Source organism: Sinohyriopsis cumingii, unplaced genomic scaffold (genome assembly GCF_028554795.1).
Source record: "Sinohyriopsis cumingii isolate HCF-2022 unplaced genomic scaffold, ASM2855479v2 utg001510l, whole genome shotgun sequence".
Lineage (NCBI taxonomy): Eukaryota > Metazoa > Mollusca > Bivalvia > Unionida > Unionidae > Sinohyriopsis > Sinohyriopsis cumingii.
In genome coordinates, this window is record NW_028316007.1 from 1,239,939 (window position 1) to 1,257,924 (window position 17,986).

Consider the following 17,986-nt stretch of genomic DNA (forward strand, 5'->3'; position numbering starts at 1 on the left):
ATACGTCATCGTCTTCCATCTTGGATTCTTCGTCGGGATTCGAACGTGAAATCAGTAGAACATTTTGTTATTAGGACTACAAACATTGTAATCTTGGATTATTTTTGGATTTGATTCTATAAAACTGTAAGTTCATATTTTTTCATTTTTCCAGGGAAATAATTTTTTTTTCTTCAAAGCTTGTTGTTTTCACTCTTTCTTGTGTTACTGTTTATTCGAGCCTAAACACGTGACATAAGAGTCGGTAAAATCTGTATATACGGCGGCATCCAAGCGTGCTGACGAAATCTACGTACCAAATGGATATTGGTTACTTGCATTCCCAATAGCATGTACAATTGCTGATTTCGTACGTGTACTACATAACTGTCTTAGGACTTGGAACAAGCTTGTTCATTCAGGAATTATACGTCCGGATTCATTCACGATTGCACTATATGGGAAGAGTCATGTACCAGGCACTGACAAGGCTTCTAGAGCCAGGGGATAATCGTTATGAGCGTGTTGAAGTTGCTCCGTGTATTTTGGATCAACATCAAAAAAGAAACCGTGGTCATACTTGATGCTTGAATCGCGCACGTGTTTATGTATGTCAACTTGTGCCTGGTCAATCCACGAAAATCCACCAACGGTTGCATCATTGCTCAGCCATAAATTTTATAGTCACCTAGGTTATGCAAATACAGATCATAATAGTCACGCGTGTTTTTAAATTTGAATGCCGACCGAATTTTCTTTGCGTGCATGTTGTCGTTCTCGGAAACACTTTTACGCGACACCAATGATCACGACGCTTCAATCGGTGGCAATTGTGTTTCGATAAATTCGTCCCAATTGCTAATGTACTCGTATTGATACATGTATTTTCTCATTAACAGGTCCGAGTTGGTAGCACGATTCTGACTAGTGATTTTGAAGTTTCCCACGGTCACATTACTAACTAACTTAATTCGGAAACTGTAATGAGTAAATGAATAGCAGTTGACCCAGTCTAAAGGTCATGTATTTTTCCATGTTGTTTAGAATAACACTTATCGATTCTTTTGACGCCATGTTACTGCTTGCATAATCAAACTGCATCATACCCACAGAGGTTATCAAACACTTCAGAAGTTTTTATTTTATTGCGTAAATACACAATTGCTGATTACATGCGTTTAACGCGGCCGCTTTGTACGCACCAGTTTTGTGACAGTGATAGCGAACTTTGGAACCGGAACTTCCGGTCGCGATGAAAGTAAAAGCTCCTTCACATGTCCAGCAATGAGTGGCTGCGGAAAACTAACAAATGATATTGTTAGTCATAATCACGTCTGCTGTCGATTAAAACTTTTGCCGGGTCGATTTCGCTCTAACTTATATAGTAATTTTAGAATATCTTCTACCATGTCCTTGCCATGGTACGAAATTGGTGGTTCAGTTTGTCCATCTCACAGAGGCGTAGCTATGATATTTTGCGCCCGGGGACGAACTATAAAATTGGCGCCCCAGCCCCCTCCCCGTTTAATCACATTTTTTAATATTACCCTTGTTTACTTATTATAATGTAACGTTGTAAGCCTCATTTTGGCGCCCCTGTACCTTGGCGCCCGGGGACATATGTACCCCCCTGCCCCCCCCCCCCCCCCCCCGCTACGCCTCTGCCATCACACCTAACTGCTGTATCACAAAACCCGCATGGTACTTGTTCAGCAACTTGTGTTGTATTTGTAGGGTTCTGGTAGTTGGACTTGTTCGCATCTTTCACTTCAACGTTGAGACATTTAAATTCCGCGTAAATGATATATGGAACTTCCATTTTATAATATCCGCTGCAGGTTTTCACTGATCCCACCGCAGTAAAATTCATGGTCATTGAGCAGTTGCTGGGTGTTAAATACATGCATGCAGTGTCTGCAATAGAAATTTCTTACCGTGGTACTTGCTGTGTCAGTTAATCAAGAGAACCAGGTACGCTCTTTTATCCATATATAATGCGATAACGTAAATATAAATTCATCTGCAAAGTAGATGAAATAAATTCCAACTTACTATCATCCCAAAGTAGCTAGAATGGTGAAAATATTACACCAACTCGATAGGACCATACTTTGTAAGTTTGTATGCAATAACATCAAAATCTTTGAGAGCGTTGTTAAATTTCCTCAGTAGTATTTGCTTCGTTACTTTTAGCAGTAGCTTCTGAAAAGTGTTTCAAGTGTTAGCACCGCTTCTCTTTTGCGTTGTTGTACCAATTTTTTTAGATATGCTGAAAATTGTTGAGTTTGGAATCCAGTGTTATATTAATACATGTACCCCCCTCCCAAAAAAAAAACAAACAAAAAACGGTTGCTTCACTGATTTGCTCTTGGATATCTTCACTAATGCTGGAATATTCGCTCATATCATCAGAGGATTCATTCGTATAACTCTCTACGCTTACGTCAGATGTGCTAGTTGATTTAATCAACGTCAGATACAAATATCTTAAAATTTCAATTAAATGCAACCACTGATGTAAAAAATGTAAGACTTTCACAAACTTTAACTCAGTCCTTTAACATGTCGTCTGCTGCCTAATAAATTACTCTGATCTCCTCATACTCTCATTGTTAATCAGTTACTTTGTCAACCGATTCACCACTGCTCGAATCGAACCTAATTTTCCGTAAATTCTGTACATTTTGTGAAGTTTTTATACATATATCTTGTAAAATTTACAAGATACTGAAGTGTAAATGTAGCTAATACATATCAATGAATTTACTCGTATCCAAATCTGTTAATTTATTATCATTCAGTGAATTTTTAATCATCTTGCAATGTAGACTGATGATATTTATTTCAAATCTTATGATCATTGAAATTACTCAATAACTAAATCTTATTTCTTTTAAGGATTTATTGTTTTATTTAAAGTCAGCAAAGCAGCAATATTATTCTCTCGCCTCTTAAACACATCTTTGACCCAACTTGTAAACAAATAGGCAATATCTTGTGATACCAACATTTTTGTGATATCAACATTTTTCTTTTGTCCGTCAGTGACTATGACATTTAGTTTTTTTTATATTCCTAAAACAAGAGGCTTCTTTACCCCATGTACAAGTCAGCCACAAAGTTTAGTACAGGTACAGGTATGTAATGTAGAACAATCCTTACTGTGCAGAAACCGGGTTTCTTCTTTCAGTGACAGTGACCGTGACATTTGCTCTTCTGGCCCTTAGACTGAATGGGTTTTCCTTCCTCCACGTGTAAGTTATCCACAAAACTTGGTAACTGTAGATGACGGTGAACTAGTGTTGTGTGGAAACCCGTTTTATTTCATCAGTTACAGTGATCATGACCTATGACCCGGAAATAGTATGAGTTCTTCCTTAACCCCCCAAGTACAATCCATTCACAAAATTTGGTAACCGTCGGTGGAGAAAAACTCTTGTTATTGTGTAGAAATTGGTAACAGCCGGATGGACAGATAACATCATTCAGTAATAGCCTTCACTTTAATATGAGTTTATAAAAATGGGGCAAAATAACGATTATGGTTGTAATTTATAAGTATTAATTAAATAGTTTGTTAGTTGGTCAGCACTGTCAATGTGTATGTTATTAACCATATGCAATGATGTATAAAACAGTCAGGATCAGAGGGACACGATATTCAATGCCTTAAACAACAAGACATTAACCTGAAAGCTGGGGCTTGATACTCCCATACATATATAACAAAAATTGACTGTATGATATTATGATGCTGACTTCATGACATACAGCTTGTTTTGTTTAGTAGTCACCGTAATGTGAACATGATTTTAATAAAGAGGCGTCTGGTTCATATATGCTTATGTATTGGCAAAATTCCAAGTTCACAGTTCAAGATTTAAATATACAATTCACAATTCTCATCGCTTGAACGAAGTTATTCTGTGGCTCATCCAACCATCGATCACGCGCTGTGTTGCGAACCAGAGTGCTGTGTTGCTAGTTATGTTGCTTTGAAGCCGCAGAGCCGCATAGGTTGCTCTGTTGTCAACCATGTTGCCCTGTGAGGTCCTTTTGTCAACTATAATTTTCAGCTACGTAGTCATCTATATTGTCAAAGATAATGCTCTTTTGCCAACTATGAGGTTCTGCTGCCGACCATGTGTCATCGAAAAATAAGGCAGTGTAGCTAATTCACAGCTAAAAATAAAGCAAAGTTGTTCACGTGTAACTAAAAATAGAGCAAAGTAGTTCACGTATAACTAAAAGTAAAGCAAAGTTGTTGTTGTTGGGTTTAACGCCATTTTTCAGCACATGATAGGCTATACATGGCGGCCAGTATTAATGGTGGAAGAAGAACCCGGGAAATCCCCGGAAAGAACCACCGACCCTCGAGAAGCTACTGGCAAGCTTTCTCACATACCCACATTGGCCGAATCCAAGACTCGAACCCACGCAGACAGAGGTGAGATGGCAGTGATCCGTAACGGAGAGCGCTTTAGACCACTCGGCCACTATAAATACTATAAAACAAGTGTCAGATCAGTGTTAAATCACAATGACTAACGGGCGGTGTGTGTGTGTGTGTGTGTGTGTGTGTGTCCAACCTGTAATAATATTACGCAAAGGAAGAAAGTAGTAGGCACCCCTCGTTATATCCAAGCCTACTTATTTGTCCTGCTTTCGTCTCCTGATGTGCATCTTAAGCCAGCAATAATCAAGAATATATTAATTTTCCAAACATCTTAACATACTTCTTTGAATTCATGACATATTGAAGAAAATTCTGTACTTGTTGGCCGATTTCGAAGAATCAGCTAGTACCGGCCCAGAAGTTGCCTTTAGCATTCGGATAATCATGGATTTCACCATTGATTGAAAGGTCTGTTTATAACAGAACATTTACAAATACACGATACACTGGATATATTTAACATTTGAATAGTTATCTTTGTTAACACTACCATACCTATTTGAACATGGCACATTAAATGTATCCGTTACTACGTTTTATATCGTCTGCTTGTAAATAGATCTGAATTTTATAATATAAGCTGTGCTGAACTTACATTTCGGTAATTTAATTATAACATTTCATCTAATTTCAAAAGAAAAATATATTCCTTAACGTGGAAAGGAAAAAGTAGACCAAATTATTTCAAAGTCAGGGCATGTTTTCTTCTGAAAATGTGTTCCTTCTTATCCATTTTGCTTCATTACAATGTAAACCAGAAGCTGATGCAAAATCCTTGAGAGTTACAATGGTAGATGCGAAAGACTGTTGAGGGCCATCCAACAGAAAAAATCATCAGCAGCATACTCACCCAGTTTAAATTTTCTGTCATTATGCCAGCGATAACTCTATTCTTCTTGAGCTCATTGAGGAGAAGTTCTATCACTATGATAAAAAAGTATGGAGCTAATGGGTGTCCTTGACGACACCTTCTACCTAAATGAAAGAACTGAGACAAGTAATCATTCTGATGATGTTGTTTTTGAACTTGTTGCAGAATATTTTAAACCAGTGTCAAACTGATTCAACATAATCAAAAGATTTCAGAGCATTCTCCAAAGATTCCCATTCGTCCTTTTCAAAATCAATTAGTTGGAGCAGGACAGACTTACCCTACAGGCACACGTATGTCACAGCTCTCTTCATAGAGGATTCGCCTCCTCTGTGGTGAGGTGTTACCAGTTTCTCCCTCTTTGCTATTTAATTAGCCTCTTCGTTCCATCTGAGGCATAAGACTGTAACTATCTTCCGTCAGCTAGATAGGTCTAGAGCAATGGCTTGTGACTCATTCCAGAAAAATCCCATCTCTTCCAGCTTGGTCATCCCTGTCCTCGCCATGTTAACTTTGGCCGTCCACATTTGCGCTTATTAGCTGGCATCCATCTGAGGGCTACATTGGGTATCTGTTCTTGGTGCATCCTCATTACCTGCCCGAGATTTTTGATAATTTGTATCTAGATCTCCAGGGAAATGTTGTTGCATTTTTTTTTATAAAGGTTCACACTTGAGAACTTGTGAGAAAATGAATTTACTCTGCTCATGTCTGTCTCCACTATTCTGCGACTTTACGTTGCTGTCGTAAAGTCTGATCTTTGTCTTATCCCTCTTTGAGAAAGTTGATAAATCTTGGTCTATCAATTGGTGCTAGCCTTTTCTTCTTCTTCTTCTTCTTCTTCTTCTTCTCTCTCTCTCTCTCTCTCTCTCTCTCTCTCTCTCTCTCTCTCAGATGTATGCTAGCTCTTGGAAGACCCTGTCATGCCTCCACCAGTAGCGGCCTTGTATAAATGAAGTGTGCCATGCTGCAGGATGTTCTCTAGGTTACACCTTTTACGACATAAAGGAGTCTCAATCAGGCCCCATCTGTGCAAGTTTGTTGGAGATGGCAAAATATCATACATTTATCACAGCAATATCGATCCAGAGGCTCGTCATTCCAGATATCGGACAGGTTTATCTTCTTATCTGGTAAAGACCACATGTCCCATGCTTATTGGCTTCCAAGTTGGATACTCTTTGATTGTCGACTCCCTTCCGCCACTTTCCTGGATCATTGGCCTGCTCGCAGCTGGATCAGCTTCCTTCCAGGACTTGTTGTCAGGTCCGGCCATAGGGCAAGGCGAACACGGCAACCGCCTTGGGCCCCGCGCTTTCAGGAAATCTACTACGCAATGCCATTTTTTTTTCTTGGGGCCCCGCTCATCGCTTTTGCTGCCTTAAGCCCGCATGCTGACTTGGGCCCCGCACATCCTAGGGCCCGGTCTGCTTGTTGTGACCTAGTCCAACGTCTTGTCATCCAGAGTAAGTTGTTCCCACTGTTCTTGTGCAGAAGTCTGCTTTATGTTGATTCAACTGCACGGGCAATTGATTACTTTCTTCCAGTTCTGACTTCAGTGTCTGCAGCAGCGATCTTCTTGTCATGCAAGTGCTGAGGAGCAGACTGATATTTTTTGTGTCCTGTCAACAAAGAGGGATCATATCCTTCCTCCATATTACTCGAAACAGTACGCCTTTTAGGGGATACCACTAGGTCCTGAGGCCGAGCTATATCTAGCTTTCCTTACTGCATTGCACATTTCTTTCCAGGTAAGCTCCCAGTCTATAGGTCATAAAATGGTGAAACTACAGGTAGGATTCTGGGACATTCTTCAAAATCATCATCTCTGTGTGGGTCAGAATGAGTTTGTTTCAAGAACTCTTCTGCTTCCATTCTGCTACACTCCAGACGGCCAGACCGCTGCTCTCCAAGGAGAAATGAAGAAAATTTGCAGGAATTTGCAATAAAGGCCATCTTCATGCCTGGCTTCATTCTCATCCTCTGTCGCATTTGTTCTGCTTCCTTAACTTTAGACAGTCTTTCCCATTTTCTCGTCTAGTTTCTCTGAATTGTCGTCTCAATGACCAAAGCTCCTACCTATATTCGTATGCTCTGTTGGGTCTAAGGGTTACTGGCTTCCAAAATACGTTCCTTTCAAATAGAACAATCGGTCACACTATAGTTCTGCATAGAAGTACAGTCATCGAGTCAAGAAATATTTAAGGAACGGGATACTTGTAATACTCTTTCTACAAGTCCGTTAGAGTTATAAATGATAATCCGTACAATTCATAATGTTCACAATACAATAGCCTGGATTGATGAAAGCATAGAACGTTGTCCCCCTTGTCATCACATCGTTGTTTTGCTACTGTGACTTATTTTAATGATTCCTGTTCTTGTGGCAAATAACGCTCATCTTTAGCAATCAAAAAGCTTTTAAATCTCCGTTCAAGACCTAAAACTTCGTTCATTCTTGAAGAAATCCGTTTCTTGAGAAGCTCTGAAAAAGAAGATGCTCCTGTGCTAGTTTATCGCCTGGTTTCTTCTGTGTGGGTTTTGGCACATATTCATACTTTTTTGATCGAACTAATTTAATCTTGCAAAATTGTTTAAGCTGGTCCTTTTTGATATCTTGACGTTGAAAATCAATCTGACCTTCTGAATTCTGTTTCATTGGTCTGCATCAGCAAAACATCACAAGCCAGTACGCTTGCCTGGTTCATAAAGTTCGGACATTTATTCCCCCCCCACCCCCAAAAAAAAAAAAATATATTTATTATATATACAAACGATTAGCATCAGTCACAATTAGATGGTAGAACATAAACACAAAATGTCTGAAATGGCTTATCTGAATGTTTTTGGTTATTAATAATTTTCCTTAAAAGCTCGCTCATATTTGCCTAATGTCGGCCTTAATCGATGACCGCGCGTGTCAAGTATGGTTTAACTTCGTGTGCCCTTGAGGTATTTTCTCAGATTCCTGGCACAGTATTTGCAGACCTTAAAAAATATCGACCACTTTGTCAGGAATTTAGCAGCTATTGCGTAGGTTTTTAGTGAGTGTCGGTTTCATGGGGATATTTTGAGTTTAAAAATGTAATTTTGAATGGAAATTTGTTTCGCTTTCGGAGCTGGGCTGCGTCTGTTTCATGGGGGTGGGTTATCCAAAACATTCTTTACTACCAAATGCTGAACCAAAATATTTCTTTTTTCCTGTTTCGTTTAGGAAGCCTTTACCACAGAAAGATCGTATTTTCTGGCAAGTTAAATCAGTTCATCTTTTTTGTAAATATCTAATTGTTCCTGGGTAGGATTTGAAAAAATTATATCCCTTTTTGATGACATTTTAAAAAAAGCTTGTCGATTTCACTAAAGATTTAAGAAACTATGGGACTTCAAATTTAAAAAAAACAACAAGTTTTCTGAAATATTCTAGCCAAAATTCAAAATTCCGCGTGTGTGTGTGTGTTTGTGTGTGTGTGTGTGTGTGTTATATCATATCATATCATATCTTTCAGGTCACAACTGGACGTTAAAAGATAAATGTTACATTCTTGGAATCCTAATTACTGCTTTCCCTCTAGAAAATATATATTTTAAGTAGACATCATTATAATTTTACTGAGAAGTTGGTTATTATCTTTATATACTGGGTGAAATATGTCATTATATGTCTGGTGGAAAATTTATATGTGTGTGTACCTCCATTTAGCGTACGGTGGTTTCTAGTTTCAGAACATTTTTTCATGTGAAAAAAATTATAAAATTGAGATTTTGTCCAGACAATCAACACGGCTCCGAGTGGTCGAGTGGTTTAAAGCGCAAACCTTTACCGACCACTGCCATTTCACTTCTGTCCGCGTAGGTTCGAGTCTCGGGTTCGACAAATGTGGGTATGTGAAAAGACCTGCTAGTAGCATCCCGTTGGTCGTTGGTTCTTACCGGGGTTTCGCCGAGTTCTTCCTCCGCCGTGTATGACCTATCATGTGCGAGATCATGTGCGAGAACAATGCGCTAAACCCAAAACAACAACAAATCAACAGTATACTCCCGCCATCTCTAGAAGATATGTGGGTGTGTCCCAGTTTATACCTGCATAGATTAACGAATGTCGTATGATAGGAATGCGGTTAATATGAAAGGACAATTTGATAACCACGAGTTGCACGCTCAGATAAATAAGCACCATGGAAAAAGACAAGTTGGATCCCAAGTCTATACTAATAGAATGATTTAACCTGGCATTTTTAACACTTCTGTATATATAAAAAAACCGAGCCCAACAATATCACGTGATTTACTTTCGATACGTCAATGGCAGAGTTACATAATATATGTGCATGTATTATAATAATTGCATTCCTAGTAAGGACAAGGAAGTAAAATATCAAACAAGCCTTCTGCATATCATGGTTCAGTATTAGACACAGTACATTGTTAGATACCCAGTTAACGAGATTAACCACAACCGTTTTGGAGTCGGTGTCATCTTTACGGTTTTAAACAAAGGCTGAAAATCTGCAAGGATTTTAAGAATGGCGGAAGCAGAAAAGCTAGCTGATGAACACAGAACTCTTGATCTCGCTTTTTCTGTGGACTGCACAGGCAGCATGGGACCATACATTGAGACAGTGAAGACAAATATCCGGACCATCGTGGAGGAGATCGTAGCCAGCGAAAAGACCGAGATTCGCATGGCTCTGGTGGAATACAGAGATCATCCACCCCAAGACGCAACTTTTGTGACAAGAGTCAATGACTTTACTACGTCATTACCTACCATGAAATCGTGGCTGGAGAGTTGTACTGCAGAGGGTGGAGGAGATACTCCTGAAGCGGTCGCCGATGCCCTGCAAGAATTGACCAAACTCACCTGGCGATCAAAGTCCACGAAAATCTGTGTATTCATCATGGATGCTCCGCCACACGGGCTGAACGTACATGGGGACGGATTTCCGAATGGATGTCCATTGGAATTAGATCCTATGACTACCACACGAGAGTTAGCAGAGAAAGGAATTACGCTATATACTGTAGGATGTGAACCTGCTGTCATGCCCTACAAAGAGTTTTTCACAGCCCTTGCCTACCTAACCGGCGGCCAATACGTGCCCCTCCGTAAGGCAGCAATGTTGACAAGGTATGATGAAAAGACATTTAAGTCACTGAATACTTAATGACAATAAATTATGTCGACTTCACTATTTGCAGCACAAATTCTTGTATTCTTGACCCTAACAATATTTTGCACATGCAATATTCCAGCGTAAATTTTCCGTCTCCACAATCCGAAGCTTTAACATCAGTTACTAGCATATGATTTTAACTAATGACCCGCAGGTTCCCTGATTCTGCTAAAATCAAACAGAAAGCCATTTCAGTCTTTAATTAAACCATTATTATTAATTACTATCGAGTAAAAAAATATTACTGTATTTCAATAAGATTCACGAAGAGTTGAACGTTCATGTTTAGGCTTCTTAACGACACTCTTGTTCAAAGATGCTTCAATTTTTTTTTGCTTCTGAAGTACCAACGTTCTGTTTTGATTTCACATATTCCTCTGTCATTTTTGATGGGTGATTGCATTGTGTGATTCCATTGACGATTTATGAAAATATTTTCGCATTTTCGAATGAAGTACCCAGCACACTTTCATATTTCTCCAAATACTCACTGCAGAACGTGCTCACCATCCTGTGTAATACTGTATTATTCATCCTGTGTAATATTGTATTTATTCATCCTGTGTAATATTGTATTTATTCATCCTGTGTAATACTGTATTTATTCATCCTGTGTAATACTGTATTTATTCATCTTGTGTAATATTGTATTTATTCATCCTGTGTAATACTGTATTTATTCATCCTGTGTAATATTGTATTTATTCATCCTGTGTAATACTGTATTTATTCATCCTGTGTAATACTGTATTTATTCATCCTGTGTAATATTGTATTTATTCATCCTGTGTAATACTGTATTTATTCATCCTGTGTAATATTGTATTTATTCATCTGCTCATCATTTCTGATACTTTTTTTTATGTCTGTTCTCTTCATCATACGTTGATCGCGCTCTCTCTTGTCGTCTTATATCATTTGCTCGCGTTGTAGTACTTGCACATGCTTTCAGTGAGGGATCGTAACCAGTTCTCTTCCCAACAGGCGGAGCCACAGTAAAACCCGATCCCGTTTTTCAGTTACGACTTGGATTTAATCGTTCTTCAAAACAATCTATTGGTAATCAGTCAGCGCTAAACGGATGTCAATACTAACATAATAACATGTATCAATGAAAACAAACATTGTCTTATTTTATTTTTATTTTATTCAAAAGATATAATGTAGATTTACTTCTAAAATTGCTATTGTTTTCTTTATATTAATAATATATTTTAAATGGTTTATCTTATTAATTTTGGACTCTAACTTGAGCGCCAATCTTACATTATATCGACATCTTACAGTTTAGTACATGGAAGAAAGAACTTGAGCTTACCATCAAATTAATAAATCCATTTTGAACGATAAGACAGTCTTTATAATAAACATAATCTCAGTCTCAACCCGAAATTACTTTCTGGCGGAGAACACTAATTACATGTTACGAATCTTTGGTCTTAAACTAAGTAAAAGAAAGAAAGTGAAACCAATACATTTGAATAAATTCAACAAACAATTTCTTTCCCTAGGAAACAAAGTAATTTAAAAAGAACTAACAAATTTTTTAATTAAATCCCAAATAATCCTAAATGTTCTATCACAAGTCCAAAAGGAAAGAATATTCTGAATGAATATGATCGCGTGACAAAAAAACAAATTACTCTTCGGCCTGAACAGTGTGGGGGTGAATGTTGATGCTTTCACATTAATTTGTGATAATACAAGACGTACTGGTGTCGCCATTGGGATGAAAAAAGGTTATATACACAGTAATGCAATCTCCTTTACGTATAGCAGTTTTAACATGCAGTTGTAGAGCAGTGGATAAAGCAAGTAGTGTGTTGTGTAATGGGATCAAGAGGGTCATCTCAAAGTATTGCCGATTCAAGTTTTACATCGTAATCTCTCTCTCTCGTAAAATAAAATAATAAAAGGACTAGCCATCTGTCTGTTATGTATATTCAATTTGCATTGTTTGTTAGGTTGTTTTTTTATTTCATTATATGCTATTGATTATGTGACATTGTATGTTGGACTTGACCTTGTCCAAAATCAAGTTCATTTTATACCCGACTTGAATTATTGAATTTGGTTTTGCAGTAATCTGATTCTTGAAATTTGGAAATTCCCCATGAATTGCCTGGTCTGCCTGTTGTTTACTGCACATTTTATATTATAGTTTTAATAAGAGACTTCTAATTGTAACTAAGATTTAATTTTGTAAACATTACGAACCTTCCCGAAGGTTATTTTCCATTAGGTAATGTTTTTGTTTTAGAAAATGCTAATTGAATTGTGACCTGAGGTCAGTTAGAATATATAATTTTGTTACTGGAAAAATTAATTATTCGTGCTATAAGATCTTGAGGCAGAATCAAATGTATTATGGTTGCGTCCAAAACATTAAATTGGGCTGGAATTTTATATATTCAAATTATTTAATTAAAATGATTCTTCTCTGGAAATACAAAGTGCTCTTCAAAAATAACATTCGTGGAAATAGAGACTGGCATTTGTACTGAAATTTAAAAAAGGATTTCATTCTTGGATTGTATTATTGTCATCCAACAAAAGACTGTTGGCAGACCATCATTTTACGGGCCACCACATGCACATCAACACCTCCAGCATTGAATTTAATTTTGATTTCCATGAAAGTTTATTTAGAATTCAAATTATTAGGACTTGTGTCAACAACTCTAGTATTATTTGGGAAATAATTCGCAATACCGTAAGTTCATTTTTATATATTTACTTTTTTATTGAAGGGAAATAAATTATTTTTGAAATATACAAAGCTTGATGGATCTCATTCTTTCCTATTCCTTATTTTAAGACCATAGAGTCGTAATGCTGTTTATTTATATGTTACACAAAACATACTCATCCCCATTTCACCCACAGTCCAAGTTTAATGTTAATAATGGAAGCTTGAAATGAGCTTTATGCACTTTGTAAGTATATATGACACATGTTACGAGTCTATGCCACTGAGATTGCAAATGAAGGGACACAACGGACAGTTACAACTGAGGGTATACATGACTGTCAAACCAAACAAATTTGGAATAAGAGTTTGGGCCAGGTGTGATGGAGTAACCTCCAGTTCTATTGTAACAAAAAAGATCAAAGTGAACTCTCGACACGTATGGATTGTCGTCCATGGTGTATCACGAGATTTCGTGGGGCAACTGTATTACTTTGATAGGTACTTTTCCAGTATTACACTTGCTGAACACCTGGGAAGAGATAACACTTACATCTGTGACACTATATGCGTCAATCACAAAGATCTTCCTTCATTTCTTACGAAAATAAAGTCAGTGATATGGAGTCAGATACCAAACAGAGGGCAGTCTCATGTTAATATGACAGCTCATTTACTAGTATGGCAAGAGTTTCACGATAGTCAAGGTGCAGCCATATTGGATGTCTGAGCAGCACCACTTTCACTAAGGTCGAACTAGATACATAAGAAGTCAACTAGTCAAAACCACACGTCAGTATGACTTCCCATTCAGAAGAAGTGATAATAAGATTTTCAAGATGACTCCCATTGTGGCCTTGTTGGATATCAGGTCGGCACCATTTTCATGTAGGACAAAACAGACATTATACAGTCTTCTGGTGAAACCGCATGTCAATATGACTCTCCGTTAAGAAAGCGTAGTATTAGGAACATTTTCAATATGGCTGCCATTGCGACTATACTACATGTGGTTTGCATCATTTCAATTCATCGGATATACTATCTTGACATCATAAGAAATTTTGTGAAAATGCAGTGTTGATAAACCATTCATCAGGAGGCGTAGCGTTAACGAGATTTTAAAGATGGCTGTTGTGTGTGTGTGTGTGTGTGATTTAGGTGTTTAACGTAGCTTTAACAATTTTTCAATCATATCGCTACGATGTCTGCAGTGTGATAGTTTATAGTGATGTTTAGCACTGGGGCATCATGCCGCAAACATGTAGCATGATGTCCCACCCAGTCGCTTATCCTGACACCAGACCGAACAGTCCTAACACTAACCTCTTAATGCTGAGCGCAAAGCGAGGCAGCTGTTAGTATTTTAAAATCTTTGGTATGACTCGGTCGGGGTTCGAACCCGCGACATCCCGCATCCGAGACGGACGCATTACCACTAGGCCACCGGAGCGGTCGCTGCTGGGTAATATTGAAACTAAGATATGGCGGGAAAAGGGTCAAATCGTTAAATTAGAAGTAAAATTTTTATATGGACTGCACACATTTATAATTTCTAAGACCGTCTCGGGTTTAACATCATCAGGCGACCAGATATGCTGACAGGATTATATCTAAACTCTATCTCGAACCCTTGTCTTCAAAATCTGGGGGCAGTAAACTAAAGGGGGGGGGGGCTGACAACTATGATTTAATATTTACTTAATACTTGAATATCCATATGTTTTTCTTCTTTCTCCGCTCTGAACCAGTCTAGAAATTGGTGAACAAATAATAGAGTATTTACGGGTTTGGTGGTCCATAATTGGTTAATAATGAAAATTAAAATTGTAGCAAAAATATCTTTTGAGAGATTATCCTATCTGCAATTTAAAAAAATATAGACAAAATTCTATTGATGCAGTTTTAGTATTTTTACAGGCTTGGCTTAGGAGTGCTCAATAATGAAAGTAGCACCTGATTCATTTGGTGCAGAATCAATAACACGTGCACATGTAGATTTAAAAAATGCCGCGGGTCATATGGTGTTCACTATATATATATATATATATATATATATATATATATATATATATATATATATATATATATATATATATCGTTTCTTCTGCCGAAAGCGAGATTTGCGAAAAATATAATTGCTAGAACAAATAATTACACTCTACATTCAAACAAATTTCCTAATCATGTCATTTTGCCGTTGATCTTTTCCGGAATGTGTGCAGTAACAGTTACGCTGGCTACGACGACCCTCTGAGCTGGTTGCCTCAAGTGTAGTACTCATGCAATGACAAATCAATGAAAATTGAACGGCTCATTTGGTTATTTAGCATTCTTTTGGTTTTACAGACGGTATTAGGTTACCTTTTTTTTAATTCAAGGTAATAGATCAAGCATATATCACATTCAAATTAAAGACAAATGTCAGCTTCGTTACAAACTGAGAAAGTCGTAAACCTAGCTGGATGTTTGGTTTCTACAGAATCAGAATTTTGACTTTGTGTCAATTTTAGGATGAAACAATGAATTCTCGTGTCTGCCAATATAATAAAACAATATCATGATATGCGATTATTGTTAAAAATCAATAATTTTCTTTTCTTTCTACTAGAGTTATCATTGGAGGTGCGCGTGAGGAACTGTCGCTCGAACGGTGGATGGCGGTAGCTGACGCGGAAATCCAGCAACAGGCATCTTCGGGATTGCCAATTAATGAAGGCATCATTAGCGAAAGTGTTTTCAAAAAACTTAAGGCAAAAGGGGTGACGTCACTTCATCTCTCGCGCAACAAATCTGCACTAGGCGACGCGTCAGAAGAAGCCAAAAGACTCTCGGCGCTCAAGAATTTGGCGGAAGTTAGGCAGAATTTCAAACCACTTCAGACTGTCAGTACTGACGAGGCCTCAATCGAGGAGGAGGTTTACGACTGTGTCGAAGAAGGTATTTCCAAAGAACAGAGTGTGCGATTGGTGACAAAGTCAATGGCACGCTCTAAAATGACGTAAAATTCGACTTGCATCCAAAGTTTGACATGGGGGATATGTTTTACAAAAGACCGACAACTTGGAGTTTAACATAAGTAGCTATATTTTAAAAAATCTAGATATTAACAGTACCAGTTGAGACTGAGTATGTTATCAGACAATAAGTTACCCGTCATGATTTGCTGAGCATATTAAAATCTGCCAGAAAGGTCACCAATATTACACAAATCACCCGTCTTTAACAACCACTCTTTTGTGGCCCCTTACATAAAATTTCCTAACCCTTACAAAAAACCGGTGCCTTAAACAACAATTCGTTTGTGACCGCTTGGATTAAATCTTTTGATTAAAGAACCATTATTTTGTTGCCCGTTACATCAGATCCACTTCCTTAAACCACCACTCGTTTATGGCCTCTTACATCAATCCCCTGCCGTAAACAACCACTCGTGTGTGGTCCTTTACATCAGGTTACTGTTTAAATTAACTTCAATTACGCAAAAACCTAGTTTAAGAGGCTTTCTTCAATTTCCAGAAGTGGCTTCATCACACTGGTGTTCTCTGTTTTGTTCAAGGAACAAACAACTGAGATACTATATAATTCAATTTGCACCTCCACTTGTGATAACATCATAGTTGCATCTATCAATATATTGCAGTATGATATATATCGTTGTTTCATTGCAGTATTAGATAGTTATATATGGTAACTGACAATGAGGTACAGCCAAGTGCAATCGAAGTTGAGACACAGGTGTGGGTTAACAACCTTTAAATGATTTTACTTGACTTTAAAATATATATTTTTTGTTGTGCAGACATTACTGGTAGGCTGCTTAGTATTCACTAGAAATTACATATAACAAGACTGTTTGAAAGAAAGTGGACAAGGATTATTAAATCTGATGTAAACACTGACCATCTTATGCGTATTTCATTGACAAGCTAATCTTGACCATAACTCTTCTCTTCTATCTAAATTGAATTAAGAGAAATGAACAGAGAAAAAATATTAATTTCACTCTCGTTTTTACTCTAAGGAATAAAGCTCAAGGTAAATAACAATTTATTGAATCATAACAGGAAAATCTGTCATTCCATCAACAACCGGTAAGCGATGTACATATCGTGTTCAATCTTCGATACTATACGTTATACCACATTTGAAGGACTCTCTCTCTCTCTCTCTCTCTCTCTCTCTCCACTTTGTATATATACAAAAACTAGATTAATGTTTTGTTCCGAGTCGACGGAAGGAACGAGTTTTGTATGGCGTATGGAAAAATGCAGGCTGCAAAAGACCAAGTTGACGGCCAGAACGGATGTTTATGCACCATTCCAAACAGGTTAATTTCTCGACGAAAAAAAATGAAAATTATAAATGTTTGATAGGGTGTATCGAAGAATTTCGACGTGTGGACGTTAGTCAAAACCGCTAAATAATTCCAGTCTGGACTTGCGATACGAGAAAACGGATTGAACATCCGTATCAAACACTAGATCAACCATATAAGATTAAATGGCTGTGTAATAACAATACTAAGATAATATACACGGTTTGACGAAGCAAAAGGGAATAATTTCATCGCGGCGATTCAGTCTCCCTTGAGCACTCCGGTAAAAGTTTGCACATTGTAAACCATGTAGTATTCCTACATGACTAATTACAAGGTACAAATATTGCAAACCAATTAACCTTAAAACGTAGGGGGATGGGGGGGGGGGGGTCTAAACGAAAAAATGTTATCAAGTAGTACGCGAAATTTCTATGAGTTTAGCTGACATCACGAGAGCGTATTCCTCAAAACCGGTCGGAATCAATCAGTTCATGTT

General features: G+C 37.7%; 1 protein-coding gene across 1 annotated transcript; it reads left to right on the plus strand.

The window, feature by feature from the left end:
* Positions 1-9,644: 9,644 nt before the first annotated feature.
* Positions 9,645-17,071, plus strand: LOC149772401 (uncharacterized). The gene is made up of 2 exons (XM_089947844.1): positions 9,645-10,434; positions 15,781-17,071. The coding sequence occupies exons 1-2, from the start codon at positions 9,830-9,832 to the stop codon at positions 16,172-16,174; spliced, it is 999 nt and encodes a 332-aa protein (XP_089803970.1). The 5' UTR covers positions 9,645-9,829; the 3' UTR covers positions 16,175-17,071.
* The last annotated feature ends 915 nt before the right edge of the window (positions 17,072-17,986 follow it).

Bases quoted from the DNA above. Each gene is read 5' to 3' on its own strand.
- LOC149772401 (XM_089947844.1), top strand. From the start codon at position 9,830: ATGGCGGAAGCAGAAAAGCTAGCTGATGAACACAGAACTCTTGATCTC. The intron at 10,435-15,780 runs GTATGATGAAAA...TCTTTCTACTAG, and splicing joins AAGGCAGCAATGTTGACAAG to AGTTATCATTGGAGGTGCGC.